This window comes from Carassius carassius, chromosome 15 (genome assembly GCF_963082965.1).
Source record: "Carassius carassius chromosome 15, fCarCar2.1, whole genome shotgun sequence".
NCBI classification, from domain to species: Eukaryota; Metazoa; Chordata; class Actinopteri; order Cypriniformes; family Cyprinidae; genus Carassius; species Carassius carassius.
In genome coordinates, this window is record NC_081769.1 from 17,414,698 (window position 1) to 17,435,345 (window position 20,648).

The 20,648-nt window shown below is 37.1% G+C and overlaps 1 protein-coding gene across 5 annotated transcripts in view; it reads right to left on the minus strand.

Moving 5' to 3' along the window:
• LOC132158300 (POU domain, class 2, transcription factor 2-like) overlaps positions 1 to 10,891 on the minus strand; it is a 41,901-nt gene extending 31,010 nt beyond the window's left edge. For all 5 annotated transcript variants that reach the window (XM_059567655.1, XM_059567652.1, XM_059567650.1 and 2 more), the window contains exon 1: positions 9,710 to 10,891. In XM_059567655.1, the coding sequence (XP_059423638.1) occupies positions 9,710 to 9,809 (100 nt within the window). In that variant the 5' untranslated portion in view covers positions 9,810 to 10,891. The remainder of the gene's footprint in view (positions 1 to 9,709) is intronic.
• Between the last annotated feature and the right edge of the window lie 9,757 nt (positions 10,892 to 20,648).

The following is a 20,648-nucleotide window of genomic DNA, read 5'->3' on the forward strand; positions in this document are numbered from 1 at the left end:
TGTCAGAAAATGTCTGTGAAGACATCAGTGAGTTCTGCAGCACAGTCTCTCAGTACATGCCCAGGGATGTTGTCAGGACCCGGAGCTTTGCATGCATTGATCCTGCTGAAGGATCTCCTCACTCTGTCTGGGGTCAGCGTCATCACCTGGTCGCCGGGAGGAGGTGGAGTCTTCTGTGCAGTGGTGCTGTTTTGTTGCTCAAGAGATGTTGAGATGATGATTTAGCAGAGAGATGTTGTTGTCACAGGTCCGTGGTGGGGGCTTGTAGTCCGTAATGGTCTGTATCCCCTGCCACAGGTTCCTAGTGTCTCTGCTGTCGCTGAATTGATGAGCTATCCTCCTGGAGTGTTGTCTCTTAGCCTCTCTGATGCCGCGGGACAGGTTGGCCCTGGCTGTTCTCACAGTGATGGTTTTTGTGACCGTTACATCATCAATACACTTGTTGATGTAGGCAGTGACAGTCTTCGAGTACTCCTGGAGGTCAGTGGTGTTATTGAATGTGGCAGCCTGCTTAAACATGTCCCAGTCAGTTGTTTTGAAGCAGTCTTGAAGAACCTCTGATGATCCTTCTGGCCACACTTTAATCTGTTTGTGAACTGGTTTGGCGACTTTAATGAGTGGTCTGTATGCAGGCATTAGCATGACAGTGATGTGGTCTGAGGCTCCGAGGTTCAGTCAGTGTACTGTTTGAGTAAATGAATTACTCCGGGATATTGGTTTGTTTTAACTCAGAGGGAGTGTCAGCCACATTAAAAAAGTTAACAGCTTAAGTCATTTGTGGATTAATGCGTATTAGAGACGTGAACCATTTAAAATGATTCAGTTCGATTTGGTGAACTGGTTCAAAAAGATCTGGTTACCTCGAATGATTCGTTCGCGAACCGGATATCACAAACTGCTTTGTTTTGAACTCTCTCACAACAGACACGGAAGAGAAGACAATGCTGAATAAAGTCGTAGTTGTTGCTATTTTTGGACCAAAATGTAAAATTTTCTATGCTTCAACAAATTCTAACTGACCCTCTGATGTCACATGGACTACTTTGATGATGTTTTTCTTACCTGTCTGGACATGGACAGTATACCGTGCACACAGTTTCAATGGAGGGACTGAGAGCTCTCGGACTAAATCTAAAATATCTTAAACTGTGTTCCGAAGATAAACGGGGGTCTCACGGGTTTGGAACGACATGAGGGTAAGTTATTAATGACATAATTTAGATTTTTGGGTGAACTAACCCTTTAAACTCAATGGACAGCATTTGTGGCATAATGTTGATCAGAAAATGAAGTTCAATTTTATCATAATACACCTACAATGGATAGGGACAGTTTTTTAAATATTAAGCTTATGTATATATATGTGTGTGTGTGTGTGTGTGTGTGTGTGTATATATATATATATATATATATATATATATATATATATATATATTATGCTATCATAGTAATGAAGTCACAAAATTAGACCACAGAAAATATAGGCAAGTGGTTTTCCACATTAAAATTGTCACGTATTGGTTTCTGTTTAGTTCCTGTCTGTCATTATTTGGTTCATTTCCTGTTCTTATTATTAGTTAATCATCATTTATTTTTTTTCACCTGAGTTTGTTAATCTGTTAATTTACTACTTAGTTGCCTGCCCTTTATAAGCCCTCAGTTTCTGTCTTTCTTTTGTGTTGGATTAAGCTTTTTTTAAACAGAAATATCTGTGTAATCAATATAACGCCACAAGCGCTGTTAATTGATCTTACCATGTATTGAACCCCAAATAAAAACCCACACCAGAGATTTAATTCAGTCTATCTAAATATATTAAAAAACTAGAGGCTGAAGAAGAATCAACTTTTTCCCAGGCTCTTTAAGAAAGGGTATGTGACTTTTCCCCTTAACTTTCGGAGTGTTTTGCATCGTATGAGTTGTTAAGATTCGTTAAAACTTACAAAAGTGGCAGATGCTGCTATCAGCTGCAACACAGCTGGGTACAAAACATCCAACTTGTTCCAGGACCATCCAAATGTGAATTTACAGATGCTTATCCACGCGATCACGAGCGAATACAGTGGGCACATGAGATAGAGAAAGCAAGGATCCCAAACCGACATCTTCTCATTTACACTGATAGGGCTGTTGTATCTGACTCCACATTACTATTGCAGCATTGTGAGTAAATGGTAGTCTACCCCCACCTTCTACCCGCTAGGTTGAGTCTTTAACCTTGACCTCTCATGCTTCTGCCTCCAGTAATGAAGTCAGCCCCCCCCAGCTCCCCATTCCCTCTCACCCCCCGTCTATCTGCCCCCAGCTCTGCTGTCCTGCACTCCTCTCATTCATAGTAAACACTATTGATTTTTCAGCACAGAGAGTAAAAAAGCCATGAATTTTAATGCTACTATCTGTCCCTCGCTCGAGCTCCCTCTCTTCCTCTGTCATCCTTTCCTCTCATGCGTTTTCCCTCCATCCCTTCATCCCATCTTTAAGATGTGAGGGAGGGCAGGAGTTGAACTAAGTGTGTGTTTGTTGGCTATAAACTTTGGGTATGTGAACGTGTGTGTGCGCATGGAGCGCCTACTAACGCTCTCGTCTCTTTCGCCCTCTGTGACTGAGACCGATTGATTTTGCTATAAGCAGTGTTGAGGCTATGACAGGCCAGCAGCGACAGACAGAGGAGCTCATCAACGTCCAATGAACACGGAAAGAAAATCTCCTTAAAAATCCCTCCATCATGCCACACCAGGACTGGAGGAGAGAGAGCAAGAGATACGGAGAGAAGGACAGGGGTAGAAGATAAGCCTTTATAAAGAAACTCCATTAAACATCCCGCACTGTAATATGACAACAATACGGAGAGAACAAACAAAAAGGTCAGACAGCGTTTATGAGGCATACCATTTAAAAATCATGTTATTGTCTGGAAGAGACATGTAAGTAAGGGATAATGTAGGCTACAGAACAGAGACAAGGAGACTATTCAGCAGCAAAATAAATAAAAAATAAGTAAAATAAGTAAATATGAAATACTCAATTGATTTGAAATTATATCACAATATTACCTACACAGTACCTTGTACCTTCCACTAGAAAAAAATAGAAATAATCCACTACCACGTACAAAACAATCAGCTCTGCGACAAGTTGAACAATTAAACTATATTACAGTAGTATTAATATTTACTAACCTTTAGTTCACACAAAATTGGAAATTCTGATATTTCATGCTTTCTTATGAGTAGCACAAAAGAAGATCTTTTGAAGAATGTAACCAAACTGGGTAACACTTTTTAGAGTCCTTTTTTTACATGATAAATGTATTTACTAAAGTAATAACATTAAACTATGCATAATGCAAGAACCCTAAAACAAATCCTAACCCTAACACTATCCTTATAGTACATGTTGTCCATAATATTACTCAGTACTGACATGTACAATTACACTGTAACAAGTGTAACATTGTAAAATAATTTGTAAACACAAACCATTTTGGTTGCCTTTGACTTCCACTGTATGGAGAAAAAAATGCACAGTTCTCAAAAGATCTTATATGTTTCACAGAAGATAGCAAGTTTGGAACAAAATGAAGGTGAGCAACTATCAATTACAGTTTAAGTTTGCTAAGACCATTTTTACTAGAAATCGATCACTAAAACGCAAGATGGTGCCAACTGCATTTTTATGAAAGGAGAAAAGTTGCGGTGACATGAATGTAGTGACGGTTTCAGTTGCCCAGTCTGATATACAGTGTTGCCACAGGCAATGGCGTGCATTACAAATCCAAAACCATGAGCAACATCAGAATTTTATCTTTCAGAGAGCTGTAAATTAATAAAATAATTCCTCATAAAATCTGCAGTACAATGTATTTTTCGACCATAATCACTTCTGCTATGTTGCCTAAGCTCCCTCATTGAACGTCATCTCGGATACGTTCCACAGCTGTGATCCCTCCAGAATTCCTGGTTTAATGCCCATCTGCATCATCAAATCCCAGACACCAACCAAGCTTATATGCACTGATGGTAATAAACTCTCAGTACAAATTGCTTTGAGGGAATACAATTATCCCATCAAAGCATGTATGAGTAAGGCTGTCAAATTAAAGGCAAAATGTCTCAGTATTCTGCTGCTCTGTTTTAATGCTATTGCAAGTGAATGGAAACAATTTGCTCTTATAGAAGTGATGAGAACATGCTGCATAATGGATATAAACTTCGAGTAATCTGATGCAATAGGCATTTTATGTACTCAGGTGCAGCGTACAAATTGGCAAGCCACGTATTGATCGATAAACCCAGATTGAAGGAAACCCTGTTAACAGCAGTCTGTCTGGGGAGTCGGGCTCCATCCCTCCCCTCTCTCCATCTTAATTTGATTGATGATCATACTTGTCACTCAAGGCAGCATGTGGCCAATTACAAGATTTGTACGGGTAGGTGGCTGGTGGTTTCGGCTTGTGTTGTCAGTTAAAAATACTGTGTGGTTCTAAGTGCCCTGTTTGGGTTAAAACTGCATTTATCTTCTTACCTAATTTTACGGTAGATAATAAAGTTTTACAGGCATTAAAGGGACAGTTCACCCAAATGAAATATCATCATGACTTATTTTCTCTGCGGAACATAAAACAGAAGATATTTGGAGAAAGGTTTTAGTGGGGGTTTTGTTTTCTTGTCCATAATGTTTTGGTTACCAACATTCTTCAAAATATCTTGTTTGTCTTCCACAGAAGAAGGAAAGCCATTCAGGTTTGGAATGATATAAGATAAAACATTTTACTGATGTTTTTTTACTATCATTTACTTAAAAGCATCCAGTCTGAAATACTTTATACTATATATGCATAAGTTTACACTGCAACATTGGACCACTAATTTAATCTAAATCATATTGTATCTATAAGATCATATAAATAAGATGAGAAACATCATTATCATACAATATGAATTAATTCCCAAAATGATTTGTTAATAACTAATAAACTAATTGGCATTATTAATCAAAACATGTCACCAGAACACATTTCAAGCATGAAAAGAAAGGGGGAAAAGCCCTTAAAAACATTCACTAAGCCCTACATGTGAACGGGAGACCTTGAACACTATAAATCTTAAATGAAATGGAGGAAGAGAACAGATTTAGGTCTCGAGCTTGTTCATGAGGAGTGAAGGACATAATCAAAGAGCAAGCTTTTATTACACATTTTCTATTATCAACACACACACACACACACACACACAGCAGCTGCTGAAAGGACAAATTAAACTAGTTCATGTCTGTTTTTCACCTTATAGAGTCAAAGCAGGAACCAGATTTAAAAGTGGCATAATTCTGTTTCAATCCATCTGTTTACCACACACACTAATCTAAATTTCTTTCATTACATCCATTTGTCAGTAAAGCCACTATGCACCTGCCATGTCAAATATCAACACATTCGTTCATGTCTATTTACGCTCATCTTTCATTCTAGTCCCGATCCTCGATCCATCTACACACACACAACAGTTCTGTGTGTCTGAGGTAAATATATCTCTCTATGTGATTAATCTCTCTCTCTTTCTCTCCTCACATGTGCACATACACACACAAATACACATGTGCAGCCAGATAATCACACTAAATTAACACAGCAGCGCTGAATCTGTGTGAGTGCTGCTGTACTGGTAGGGGGTGTATTGACCAGGTGCCGTCTCTCACAGATGTGTTGATTAAGGGCCTGTCTGAACACTTCGCCTACTTTTGTGCCATCATGTAGCCACCAACACCTCCAGAGAGTGTTTTTGTATGAGAAAAAAAATGAGGTAGAAAGATAGTATAATAACGAAAAGATTTGCCTTTCCTGAAGGAGAAGCTCTTTTTATTCAAAACACACCTGATTTTTCACCTCAGCTCATTAATAGAGACTCGAAAACCCGATATGGGTGGATCAAATAATGGAGACATCCAAAATGCCTCCAGGAACATGGAAACACTGGTATAAAGGGCCGTTCACCCAAAATGCTTTTCTGCAGTCTACTTTTCCATTGTTTTTTATGTAAACATCAAGCTAGAAGTTTAATGTCTTATGCAGTGTCCCATGCATGGCACGGCATTGTCAACAAATGGTGCTTAAGTAAAAGGTTTTTTCATTGCATCTAAAATTTTTGTGTAAATGCATGTTTTTGTGTAAATGCTCTTTAAATGTGGCAGTTAGTAAATAATAATGTATAGGAAAAAGAGAACCAATCACAATTGCATATGCAAATGTGTTTAAGAAAGAAGACCATTCAAAATCCACTACTCAAAATAACAACGCAGTCTGTTACATTTTATTTGTCATTATGTCAATGAGTAAATTTATATGCACAACAATTTTTTTTTAATTAAATTATTAAATTCAAATTTAATTTTTGAACTTTTTATGTTTATAAACTGATAAAAAAAACAGTTAAGGTATACATATGGCGTATTAAGCACACAGTTGGTATAAGAAATATGTAAGGTTAACATTATAGTGCATGAAAGGTTGAGAGAATAGTTAGTGTTTTTGGTTGGATTTTTTTTTCAGTTTTTTTATATTTATTTGAGGAATATCAACTTGCAAGCACTTGTGAGTTCTTTAAACTTTGTATGTGACAGAAAGTTCAGTCTAAAATCTTCATCATCAGTTTGCAGAGCAGACTCAAGTGTAATGTCTTTCTGGTTGGATAAATACACAATGTGTGTGTGCTTGTAATGGTCACTGGGAGGAAAGAACTCTAGGGAATGTCTTACAGAGTGAAAAGCTGCGTCTTCCAGTAGTGCTAATGAGGAGAAGGGTGCTGTCAGTGTTAATACACTACAGAAGGTCAGCCCACACAGATGCAAACACATTTCTGCTCGGCTGAAACTAACAGTACAACTAAAAGACCTGTGGGAGTACTGTCACTAAACGAACATCATGATGACATTGCATATCAATCAGAGCAAGAGAGGGTGGAAGAGTGTGTGTGTGTGTGTGTGTGTAAGAGAGAGAGAGAGAGAGAGAGAGAGAGAGACAGGAATGCAGTAGAAAATTCTGTATTGACATCTTCCTTATATCTACTGATTTCCCATTATGCTACTAACTAACCCAAGCTGACATTTTGTCATTGCCAATCATCTTAACACCAGGACTTGCCCAGATCTATAAAAACACTTACTCTCACATTCGCTCACACAAAGCTACCAAAAATAAACAAATAACTAGCTACAAAAATATATGGATTCCATTTCTGACACTGTCAGCTGTCATTGTGACAATGAGACAATGATCTTTTAGTACTTTTAAAGTCATTTTATCTTAATCAATCAAATGTATAGTAGTTCTTCTTTGACTCTGTTGAAATCAGTAAGAACAGATAAGACAGATTTTCCTTGGTTCATAAGTCATGCAAAGCTAAATGTTGCTTAATGTTCACTTTTTTCTCTCTCAGTCAATATTCTCTCATCCTCCAGGATCTGCCTGTTACTGTAACGCACATAAAACTTTAATGGAGCCATTAATGGCAATAATTCCCGAGACCACTTACAAGAATAGGTCTTGATTATCTCTATCGCTGCATCTGTCCATGTCTATATCCGTTATCTAATGGGAAAAGGGTGTAATAGCTGCATATTTTAGTAACTGGATCATAGTTAATAGGTTCTGCTCTCTCTCATGGTGATCAAGAGGCTTCGGTGAGATATGCATATTTCTGCTGGCCGTAATGGTATTCGACAGCATAAAAATGAAGGATTGCTGCTTTCAGATTTTGCCGAGGTTTAGTTGACTGTGAAGAACAATTAACATAACAAATGTTTAGTCAAATTATTTAAGTTTTGTGAAATTATTAATCAGATAGTTTTCAACATGCCATTCACCCACTTATGTGAAATTAGGTGTTATGTAGATCTAAACATCAAAGTTTACAGCCTTGCTTCTCATTCATACCTAATGAGCTAGACAACTGCGTCCATATAAACTGTGCCTAGAGCTCAAGATCACCTCTCCGGCTCAAATTCGGTTTTCCATACTCGTTCCTATTTTTCACTGTCATCTGCACCTACTTTCCTTTAGTGGTCCACAGCTTTTTCTTTTTTCTGCCTTCTTTTTTTTATCTTCTTTTGACACTCGCTATTTTTCAGGGAAAGGGGCATGATACTCCTCCTCCTCTCCCTTGGCCCTGTTAATCTCTGAGGGGAAGAGGCTCATTATCCTTCCCTTTTATCATCCTGCATCATTCTTCAGTCCCAAAGCCCAAGAAAACCTGTAAGACTCTGAATTATGAAAATTCTGAATTGGTAAAACCACACAGCTAGAGAACAATGCAATCCCACTAGGTAAAATGAGGTTGCAAAAACAAAAAAATAAATAATAATAATAATAATTCTGAATAAACGCAACACTTTCCATTGCCACTTTAAAACACTTTCTGAATGCATAAAAATGAACAAAAGTAATGTCTGAAGACCTTTTAAGCACAATCTTGGATTTTCTACCATAATAGGAAAAAGGCCCTGTATGTAAATAACTTGTCAAAAAAAAAAATATATATATTTTTTTTTATTATTATTAAGCTAAATTTATAAGGAGAACTGTATCTTTTTCCAAATATTTGATTCAATCCCTCAGTTAATGTGCTCATTACAAGAGCATGAATATCTACAGTATAAAACAATTATCAAAATGATGATTAAAATATACTTAAAGCATAACATTTTATTTTACACCAAATGAAATATACATTTTCCAACATATAACTCATATAAACTTCATATAAAATAATACCAAATAAACAAATAAACATAATTTATAAAGAAAACAGTTTCTATATTAAATTACTGAATAATTTCATTGTATTCCCACACGTCACATACCCAGTAAACATAAGAGCAGCTTGCTTATGCAGTTATGCCTCCTCAGTTCAGACTACACCCATCTCCTCCTACTCCACCCCCGCCCTCCTTCTCCATCCCCGCTTCCTTCTGTTTTCATCTTTATGTAGCCACCGAACAACCGGCAAGTTCCCGCAATGAAACAATAGTGAAAACAGTCATCGTTTGCCTTTCGCCGTCTCTTACTACAAAAGACGAGGTGCAAATCACATTCTACACATAAATTAATGTGATAATCAATTCAAAGCGCTAATATAGCCGATCACAAGTGCAATTATCTACCTGACCATCACACTATACATCTGTATTTGTGAGCCAAACATAAGATGTTTAAATAGCACAAATGCTCGTTTTTGTGTTCTCTGTAGCTGCTCTGATTCTCTCCTCTCTCCCCTCGATCCGCCGGCCCCGGAATCGATCCTGCGGAGATCGATAAGTTGGCATGAATATTCCCAGCTCACCGCGAGTTTAGTTCGGGGGAGACGGAGGCAGAGGCAGAGGCGAGAGGAGGAGGCGGACGGATGCGGAGCCCTGAAGAAACTAAGCCCAACGAGACGGGAATATATTTAGGATACACCTCGACAAAACAAACCGGACCTGAGCTGCATTTTAAGGCGCGATGGCGCAGCGTTAGTTTTGCTGTAGACAAACTTGACTCGCGTCGGTTGGACTAAACTGAAAGGTTGGAAAGGGCGGCAAGCGCGCGCGACACAAAACAGAAAACGGCAAATGAGGATGTTTCATTCACAAGAGGGATATGGGGATTAGGCCACTGAGTGCGGTCACTGGATTCGGTTTTAGAGGAAAGAAAGGTGGTTGCTCTGGAAGAAAGCCTTACCGGAGTGAGAGCGCAGAGCCAGCGGGGACTTGAGGCGCCAGGCGTGGAGATCAGAGGCAGTTCTCGGCAAGACAAACGGCACCGGCAGAGGAACAAACATGATCCGTCTTCTTGTCTGGTTCTTATCAGATGTTCTTTTTGCTGTTGATTTTTCTTTGCAATTTTAGCAGTTGTGTCAAGATGCTTTATCTCACTTTGGTTCCAAGCGTTTTTGACACAATACCTTGTTATTCATAAAATTGCGTTTATGCGTGGGTTTTCCAGTTACATGTTTTAATAAAAACCCTTTTCTTTTGAGCTTGTAGTTTACTTTTGATCTACATGCATAGATACGAAGACCCGCGCAGCCCGATTGTATTTTCCCAGCGCGCGCACACACAGGCGGATAGACGGATTAAAACAAGACAAACGTGGGTTATTTTACTATTACTTTCACGTTTGTCTATTCGTTTTGGTATTCAGCTACAGTATTTGGTATAACTGTTCGATCTGCTTGCCGAACATATATGTTTCTGTCACTCAAAGGCATATATCTACTATGTTTGCGAACGTCTATGAATGCATATCTCTCGCTGTAAACTGAAGTGTCTGTCCTCGTCGACACGGACCACTGTATGTTCAGCTGGCCTGGTCGCAGTCGCTTTAACTTTGGTTATCTGCTTGTGGAATAAAATGAAGGTTCTGCATTTGTCCTAATAAAGAAAAAAGATTTCACACCCTGACTGTATAACGTATAAAAGACAGCGGATACTGTTATTACTTGGATATGTGGTGCATTTTTTTTTTGGTGAATCTATTTGGTCTAGCTCTTCTATAGTTCTCTTCCTTGTTCTAGCAGCTACAGGCTACACATTCATTTAGTCACTAAACGTGGTTAAAACCGTCTGCTCATTTTTGCTCACTGAAATTAAAAATCTATAGAAAAATAAGGCAACTCAACGTGTCCGCCGGATTCGCCCCTCCGCCCACGCACCTTGTCACACGCCAGTAATTAAAACGCAATCAATCGATACATGACTAAACAAGGCAAACAAATAAATAAAGCACGAAAACATCAAGGGGAAAAGAGCTCGTTACGTCGCTGGTTTTTAAGATCACTTGCCTATATTTCCGTCCATCCGCCTGCGTGTTTTGGTCTGTCTGCCTGTTCCCGTTATTTGGGAACCCCAATAGCTCATTCGTGCACGCTCTCCTCCCCTACGCTCGCGCGCTCTGAATCCACCACGCTGTCCGCAACATTGAAGCGCGAGCGGAGCCGTTACAACTCTCACATAACCCCCACCTCACACCCCTCCTCTCTCTCTCACACACACACACACACCCTGTGCTCGCCTCGCTGAAAGGTAAAATCACAGTCAACTACGAACATCTCTTTCTAGCGACACTTATTGATCTCATGTAGATTATAAGGGTAGAAACATCACCACACTCTTTAATATAGCGAGCGAAACTAGCTTATTCATACTTAATACAAAAAAGAAAGGCTTTCCCTCAATGTCCATGTTTACATGCATACCATTTTCAGATTAAATTTCATTTGCTTGTAGCTTATAAAAAAAACATTTTAAAAGTCACTCTTGCATTACATTGCATTTTAATCATTTGACATCTTTTATCTCTAAATTTTAGTCATAGTCATGTTCATGTCATTTATTTATGCTTTTTATTTGTCCTTTGTTATTGACTTTAATTGTACTGAAAAATACCCAGCCAAGGTATTATTTTGATATGTGCTCAAGAGAAGAAAGAAAATCATATTTGGAACAACATCATAGTGAGTAAATTATGTAAACTATAATTTTAGGTAACTCATTAACCACCATTCCTGTGCTTAATAAACAAGTGCACTATAAATACTGAACATGCTGTTTGTTTGTTTGTTTGTTTTTGTAATCATTATGCCTTGATAGTACAAGGCATAGTAAAAGAAAATTTGTCTAATTCTAAAATGTGTTTCTTAAATGTATTTAATATTACCAAAATGTATGTAAATTTTATCCTTTTGCTTGGACTTTTTGGTTATTCCAAATGAGGCGTTCACGTGTACCAACAGACTGATTAATAAAACCACATGCGAGTTGTTCTAAAGTGTAATGTTCGCTTAAGCTACTCATTACTGACATAAATGAAAATCAACTAAATTTTGTTAAATATCAATCAGATTATGCAAAAATGCATAGAAATGTAGAGTGTAAATGTTCTTGGACACACCTGAGAATCTCTTAAGTCACACAGGCTGTTGTGTTTTTATTCGTCAATAACCAACATTAAATACCAACATAATGTGAAGAACAACAACAGAAACAAAACAGGCTGATCTCAAGAGAGCCGGTGTGAAACACATTGTTTCCCAAATCAGTTCGGGCCCCAAACAGAACATATTCAAGATGTCTTCAATTCAAGTACCTGATCATCAGCTCATCAGTAAAACACTAAAAAACTATTATATTTGTATTTGTCAATAAACACTGTTGACCAATATGATGTGCAGAACACCAGCAGAAGCGAAACAGGCTGTGTGCTACACACAGTTTCCCAATTCTGCTCCTGGAGCAAAAACACCTGATTATACCCATCACCTGATCAGTATAATACTGAAAGGACTGAAATGGGTGTGCCAGATGAGGGAGACATCCAAAATGTGTACAGTTGGGGGGCCCTCCAAGAACAGGGTTGGGAAACACAGTGCTCGGAAATCTCGTGCCAGCAAAACCTCCCGGGGGCCTTAATCACCGAGCGCTCGCTGCTCTCTCTCCTACCGCCAATTCATCACGTCCTGTCAATTACAACCATGCTGCGGCACACTTACACACAAGATTATTGTCAATATAGATTTTTAAATAGAAAAATCTATACGCTAAACACTCCAGTCGATAGGAGTAAATCGATTCCACTACACAGCAAAACTCTCGGTGAGCTCAGGCTCAGAAGTCTTGGCAATGACCGAGATGCAGACAGATGTTGCTAATACAAATCATTTCAAAATCTACTTCTATGCAGCAACAAAATGTGTCATTTTATAATAGTAATAAAAATAACATGATTATGTCTCTTGTTGTAGTTGTTTGTTGTGTTCAATTTTGGGGGGTTTTTCCATCTGCAACAAAACACGTTTTCTCCTTATTTTGTTCAGTAGAAGGATGTGCTTCATTGTCCCTGTCCTTCTCTAGCATCTCGCTATTGACAGATGACATCCGCAGGTCAAGTGAAAGAGATGAAAAGCAGTGACCGGTTGTCCCTCGCGTACCCCCTCGACGTGCTGAGGTAACGGGGCGCTCGGGCCCCTCCCTCCAGTACTCCTTTCAGACAAAAGCAATTATTTCTTGTAGAATATAGTGTGGTTGTGCGCATCTAAGAGAAGGATAGAGGGACTGGAGGGAAAGAGAGAGTGCGAAATTGAGGGAGAGGAAATAAGATGGTGTTGGAAGGATACAGAGCTAACACCACCTTCCTAGCTGTGCTCTCCTCAGCCGCACATACCTAGCCATTGTTCCTGTTTGTGTTGACTTCCTGAAGTAATACACTCTTAAAAATAAAGGTTCCATGAAGAAGCTTTAACATCCACGAAAAAGGGTTTTGGATTAAAAAATGTATTTTCAAACAAGAATTCACTGTAAGTTTCTTTGGGGAAACTCAAAACCGGGAAACTCACCCTTATTTCATGTCTTTCCAAACCTGAATGACTTTTTTCTTCTTTTGCCCATACAATCACAGTCAATTGGCTTTAATGTTGTAGTTCATTTTTACTTTATGGACAAAAATTAAAAACATTTGGAAAAACATTTTTCAAAATATTTTTGTGTTCCACAGATGAAGCCAATTTAAACAGGTTTTAAACATTACAAGAGTGGAAATTCCCTTTCACACATAGTCTTTACTGTTAATTACCATTAAGAAATGTGTGAACAGGACCTCTACAAAAATACCAGTAAATTTGTTCTGTCAACTTACCAGTATGAGCATGTTCAAGTTCAAAACACGCTGACAAAACACGCTGACAAGACTTTATTCTGGGCCAATCGTAACATTCTGAGGCAGATGATGCATTGTTTACGGAAGCTAAAAGAACGTCTAAAGTCGTCTAATACGATGTCTCTGGGCCAAAAGCAGCTGCATAAATTTGAACATTTAACATACAAATGAAAACATCAACAACAATTATAGATATAAAAAAATTATACACAAATTTTTTTTTTTGAAACTTATGTATGAAAGGTGCTTTACCAATAAAAACAAATTTTTGCCAGTGTGGACACCATATTTTTGTATTTAACGGTAAAGCTGTTCCGGTAATTTTACCGGAATTTACTGGAATTACTGTGAAGGGGCTTAAGATGGTGATTTTCTTTTTTGGGCGAATATTTGGGTTAACATAACACAATCCAATCCAAACAGTTTTATTAAAAACTTAACGAAGAAAAACTCTTTAGTATAACATATCCTCTTAAAATATAAAGATTATTTTTTTGTTTTCTGCAGAAATGCAATAAAATGACAATTTCAGTGAACAGCTCTTTAAATAGCCATTTTACTTAGTTTGAATAACATTTTTAATATCTAAAGAACCTTTTTCCACTATAAATAAGGTTCCAATGATGTTAAAGCTTCCTCATAGAACTACAGATGCCAATAAAGAAAATTTTTCCCCCCAAGAATATAGCAGCTTGTGATTTTTCCACACAATGCTGAAAACAGACAAAACCATTGCCTGTCATTCTGCTTATTGCTTCAACTCATATTAATTATTCAGATGAGATCACAAGAAACCTTAAAACACAGTTTGCTGTTAGCAATTGCCTGTCTAACAGAGAGAGGTGATAGCTTTAGTGCGGAGATCTTCAAATGACTCCACATGAGCGAGGAATGAAACGCATGCATGATTAATGCAGCTGTGTTTGTTATTGATGATTATACTGTCACGTCTTGACAACCGCAGAAATATTCCATGCTTATGTTCACAGGAAATAATAAATTCTCTTAGGCTCTAACACACATTATTCAGACAGAGACATATAGCTGAGTGGAAAGTATGATTAATATATTGGAGCAAAAGAGCAGGCTGTGAGAATATTTAGGAATGAAGAAGCACAGAATAAGCAGTTTTATATGTGTTTCTGATGGCTGCTGCTAAACAATGATGCCACGTTGACAGATGAGTAAATCAGATTAGATTCTCTTTCATTAACAATATGGTAGTCTGATCAATAATATCTCTCTGCTACATCCAGCAACACATTGCGTTTCTTTCATCTCGCTCTTTCTTTCATTCGGTCATGTGTACAGACACATTCAAAGAGCTCAGAAACCGTCACTGCCTTAGATAAAAGATTCTATATGACACATTTCGCCACAAACATAGAATATTGCATAATTATCTAATATAGTTTCACATTTCTTCCACCGATTTTAGTGTTAGTAAAAGTGAACATGCGCATCTATGTCTTGTACATACAAACAGATGGACAGTCTTCCACACACACATATTTTTTGCTTTTATTTTAGAGCAGAAAAGCAGATCCATCTAAAGCCCTTGTTCCTTCCTCACTCGTTGTCTCTTTTATTAGTTTTTATGAACTCCCTCTCCCCTTTTCTCCTTCTCTGTCTCTGTCAGTACTCTCAATAATCAATGCTGATATATTGCCAATATCCCAGCCGGTCCCCGGTGCCATCCCTCACTGCTCCTCTTTTATTGTGGGAGATTGGTCCAAAAATAATGATATTTATTAGATATATTTATTATCCTCAGCAGTGCTGCAGTGCTCATGTGCAAGCGTGTTACTGCAATATACTTCTTCGACGACTTGTGATTCTTAGTGTTGTTGCAATACAAGAAAAGATACAGAGCATTTTGCAACAGTTGCTTGAAGGAAATGTTGGAACATTGATCAGGACTGAGGCCCTAAATTTGATTTCCTCATTTCTTTTTACTTTTGACTGCATCATTTTTATGTTTTTCAGCGGATGTATAATTTAGGGGTGCTTTAGCTCCTGTGGCGTACAGAGAGATTTACTGAGGAGAGCTCCAGCCTCATGGCTAAGTCCTGAGGCAGCCCCCCATGACCCCCCCCCCCCCTCCGGACCCAAGGCCTCCAGACGTTAATCTACACCTCCCTTCCTCATCACTTCTCCTATCGATTTCCTCTTTCTCCCTCTCCCTCCCTCGCTCTCTTTCTCTCTCTAAGACACAGCATGTGCTGCTAACTCATTGGTCAGAAGCAAATGGGAATCTGGCCACAATGGAGAACCAGCCACAGAACAAACACAAAAGAAGAGAAATAAATACATTAATGAACAAATACAACAGTCAGTGGCATGTAATTAAAAGACACAATAAAAAATAAACCCATGAAATCTTTTTAAAATCCAGTTTTAAAAAATGTGCCAAATACTTAGTAATGCAATCATGAATTTATGTTGGTTTTAAATGGTTTTATACCATATTTCATACCATTTTCAAGAAAAGTTTCAACTTAAAAGTAAATTAAAATGTTGTGTAACCATCAAGAAAAAAAATGATATCGGTCACACTTTATTTATATCACGGTCCAATTCTCGCTATTAACAAATCATTAACTATGACTGTTGCCTCAAAAAACTCCTAATTTGCTGCTTATTAATAGTTAGTAAAGTAGTTCTAAGTTTAGGTATTGGTTAGGATCAAGGATGTAGAATATGGTCATGTAAATAAAATGTAGTAATAAACAGCCATTATGTTAATAATAGGCATGCTAATAAGCAACCAGTTAATAGTGAGAATTTCTCCCTATATTAAAGTGTTACTGTAATATCTGTATAAAAGTAATATTTTCAGGAATGTTTTTAAATATAGGCTATATTTACAATGTGAAAAGTATTTTTCATATAATTTTAACAATATAATATGAATGATCAGGTCTGTGTTTCCCAAAAGCTTCATAAGCCTAAGAAGTTCATAAAAACGATTGTATGACTGATCTTAATATTATGGTCTGTTTCCCAAAATCATCGCAACTTAAGTAGCACAAATCATCGTAGCTCTACGAGTGCTCTGGAGTAAACGTGCAGTTTGCAGTTTTATGCGGTCACCTGCAGGACAATCAGCAGATTGCACCTTTAACTTTATTCAAGTGCTTTATTCATGTGATTATAGTTACATTTGAATTTATCAATGAAATAATTAATAAGGGCAGAAAAAATACAAATACACATCTAGATTAAATGACTGAACAAAAAAAATAATACAAGAAGTAATGTAGGATATAAAGTCTCTACAAATATACTTATAACTATTATATTATATTATATTCAAGCTTTCTGGAATGTATCATTAGATTAACATTTCAATAAACAAGCATGTACAACAATTATGAGCCATTCTAAAAGGTGACATTTCAGCACTTGACAAACGGAGAGCGACTCCTAAGTAGCACTTAAAGCACAGCTACGTGCGACTGTGTTAAGTGCATTTTTGGGAACCACACGTGAAACTATAGAAAATGCTATTAAGCGCTAAGATCAATCGTTATCCTGAAACCCGGCCCTGATATTTTTAGAGCCTTGAAACAGATTTTTTTTTTCTGCATGTCAGTCAAACCATATATATCCATTTAATTTGCCAAACAAGTGCTTAATGTAAAGTATTAAAATACTATTTTTGAATAAAATAATATGCTATGATTACTTAAACACATTCAGATGTCCACGATCCTCTTACTTTGGTTTTGGTCACATTATGACATGCAGGTAAACAAAGAAAATATTTAGTCTTTTTAGCAAGTGACTTATTTCAGTGTTGCTTATTTTAAAATTACTTATTTTATTTTCATATTTTTATCATTTAATAAAATATTAGCTTTTCAATAAACACACAAACCGCAGTTCTGTAAATCTTGTTGTAATGGTTAATGCACTCTATGTTGTTAATATCAACAAATTAAATATATAATCTTTGTGTTTATATTATTATTATCTTATGCATTGCATTGTACAAGAGTATAATATTTAAATCAATGCGATAAACTAGTTAGATCAAAAGTAAAAGTAATCAAAAAGTAGTTGGATTATATTACCTAAAATGTTGAATTACATTATACTAACTACAATTTTTTTGTCATGTAATTTGGAATCAGTAATGGACTACAATGAGTAATCTACCCAGCACTAGTCATTCACAAACCTACATGAATAAGACAATAGTCAATGGCAACAAAAGAATAAGACTTGTGTTCGAGATGACAGCAAGGAATTGTGGGGGCTGAAGAATAAATGATTACGAGGATGATATGGAAAATTCAAACAGACCATATAGAGAGACTGTGTGTATGGTATTTGGAATTTGAAACAGAAATCAGCAACCATAAAGACAACGATAACAGAAGCAAGGACACAGGGTTGTCAGGTGAAGAATGACAGTTCCAGCAAACAAGAAGAACACATTGTGCTGCTTCTGTGTGGAAAAGAAAAGAAAAAGTAGAATTCAATTACATTACCCCTATTCTCATTCCAAACTAGATGAAAATCCTCATAACGGCACTTCTGAAGGAGGCTGGGGAAAAAAGGTGGGATTCTCTCACTCTACTGTGACTGAGCACACATCACGGCAAATGGACAAGATCAGTTCTATTCCCCATGAATACACACTATTTTAGAGGAGACGCAGGCCACACTCTCACATTTGGTCAGGAAAGGTCTCTCAGCCTTTTCATCAGTGGTAACCCTCAGCTGTGTCCAATCACTCAGAAAATAAAAGAGAAAAAGCAAGTTCTTTTTCTTTATATAGATATCCCATCACCTTCCTTTCCATCTCACTGACTATTTCTCGTTCCTTCTTTGGGATCCTATGAGCTGGCAGATGTTGATTATTCTATAAATTCTCTGTTTATCTATTTATCTGTCCATCCCTCTATTGACTCATCACTTTCATTTCAGTGCTGTTGCGTATGGATAAACAGTCCATGAGAGAGCGAGAGAGTGAACGGCAGAGAGATTTAAGCCCGAGATCAATGGGAAGTTTCAAAATCAATGCACTAACAACCAGAAAATCAATGAGCTCTAATGAGGATGCCAGTTGCTTCAGTCAAAACAATTAAGAGGTGAAGAAATGTTTAACGGGAGTCATGAGAGGGCTTATGGAGAGAGAGCACGGGGAAGAGTGCAGGAAATAAATTATTAGAAAGATCTGACTTTTTATTCAATTAAATAACAAAAACAATATGGTCTGGCTTGCTGTAATAGTTTGACATGACAACTGCAACATAACGTTTTACTGATTATATTTAAGTGATTTATTTGCAGAATGTCTCTAGTCAAAAGCTCTGTACTTAATCTAGGTTCTTCCAGTGCTTTGATGGGGTCTGTCCTGAATGACTCTGTACTCTCACTGAGGGAGGAGGATGGAAAGAAGGGGCTAATTTGGGGTCAATCAATCAACACCACCCACAGTCTCTCTCTCTCTTGTCTTGTTCATTGTTGAAGGCAATCAATAAAAAATCCCACAGCCTGTCAATTGCTGAACATACATCTAATCACATTCTCACACACACTGACAAAGCTGCAATTAACCTATTGATTGAGAAGACATGCAAACATGAGTGCGCACATCCAAACAAACACTTGTGGGATTGATGTCAGTTAAGCGTAATTTCCTTGTTGTCAACCACACATCCCTCCGCAGCTCCGAGTGTTTGGATGAAGTATTCAAGCCATTAATCACACTTCACAAATGCAACATTTAAGTACAGTTCTAATTATATTTCTTAAAATGAACAATTAAAGTAAACAACATCAAAATGAAATTATTATTCTTGTGCTTATTAAAATCGTTACAACATTTACCAGATGAAGACTCATTCTTGTGTATTTCCAGGGTATTTTCTCATTCCAGGGTGGTTGTAAAAAAGTAAAGGAATTTAGTCCAAAAATGAAAATTCTGTCAACATTTAAACACTCACATGTTGTTCTGTGTGACCAGTCTGATCTGAGAAATTATTATTGGGGATTAGAAAAAAGCACTGGTTTGTGGTTTTTTTATCATAATAGGGTGGATGTGTGCACATACGTTTATGTTCAAACAACATAAGTGAATTTTGCATCCCATGACCCCTTTAAGTTTATTTAAAGACCCCATTTTTCAAGTATCTGTATACTTTATCAGATTCTATTTTTACTTCACTACATTCCAAAACATATCATACTTTTTACTCCAATACACTTCTTAAAAACACGATATAGCCGACCTCATTATGTTCAACTGGAGAAATCGTCACCCCCTCTGTGATAGATAGCAGTGTTCAATTTTTGAATAAAACTGTTAAAGAGATCACCCAAAATTTTTTATTCTTTCATCATTTACTCACCCTCATTTTGTTCAAAACCCATAAGACTTTCGTTCATCTTCGGAACACAAATTAAGGTATTTGTAATGAAACCTGAGAGGTTTCTGTCCCACTATTTAACAGCTTCAAAATAAATTGTAAAACTAATCTATATGAATTGAGCAGTTTAGTCCAAATGTTTTTGAAGAGACTTGATCACGTTATATGATGAACAGATTTTATTTAGGATTTTACTCACATATCTACATTGATCAACACACATCAATAGAAGCTATACCTGCTTGATGCCTATAAGAACAAACCTCACTGGTTTTTAAGGAAGCTTAAAATGCTAAACAAAACACGTATAGAAACTTAAAAAGCTGCGTCACACACAAGAAAGAACCTCATTTGCCATTTGCCATACCTATGTGCGCAATGATTAATGTTTTTATGTGAATAAAAGCCTAAATTAAATCTGTTTATCATATAAAGTGATCACATCTCTTCAGAAGGTTTGGACTAAATCACTTTATTCATATGAATTTATCTGATATTCAAAGTCTTCTGAAATCTTACAATAGTTTTGTAAAAGAGACTAAATTTTAAAGGGTTTGGATCAACATGAGCTTTAGTAAATTATGAAG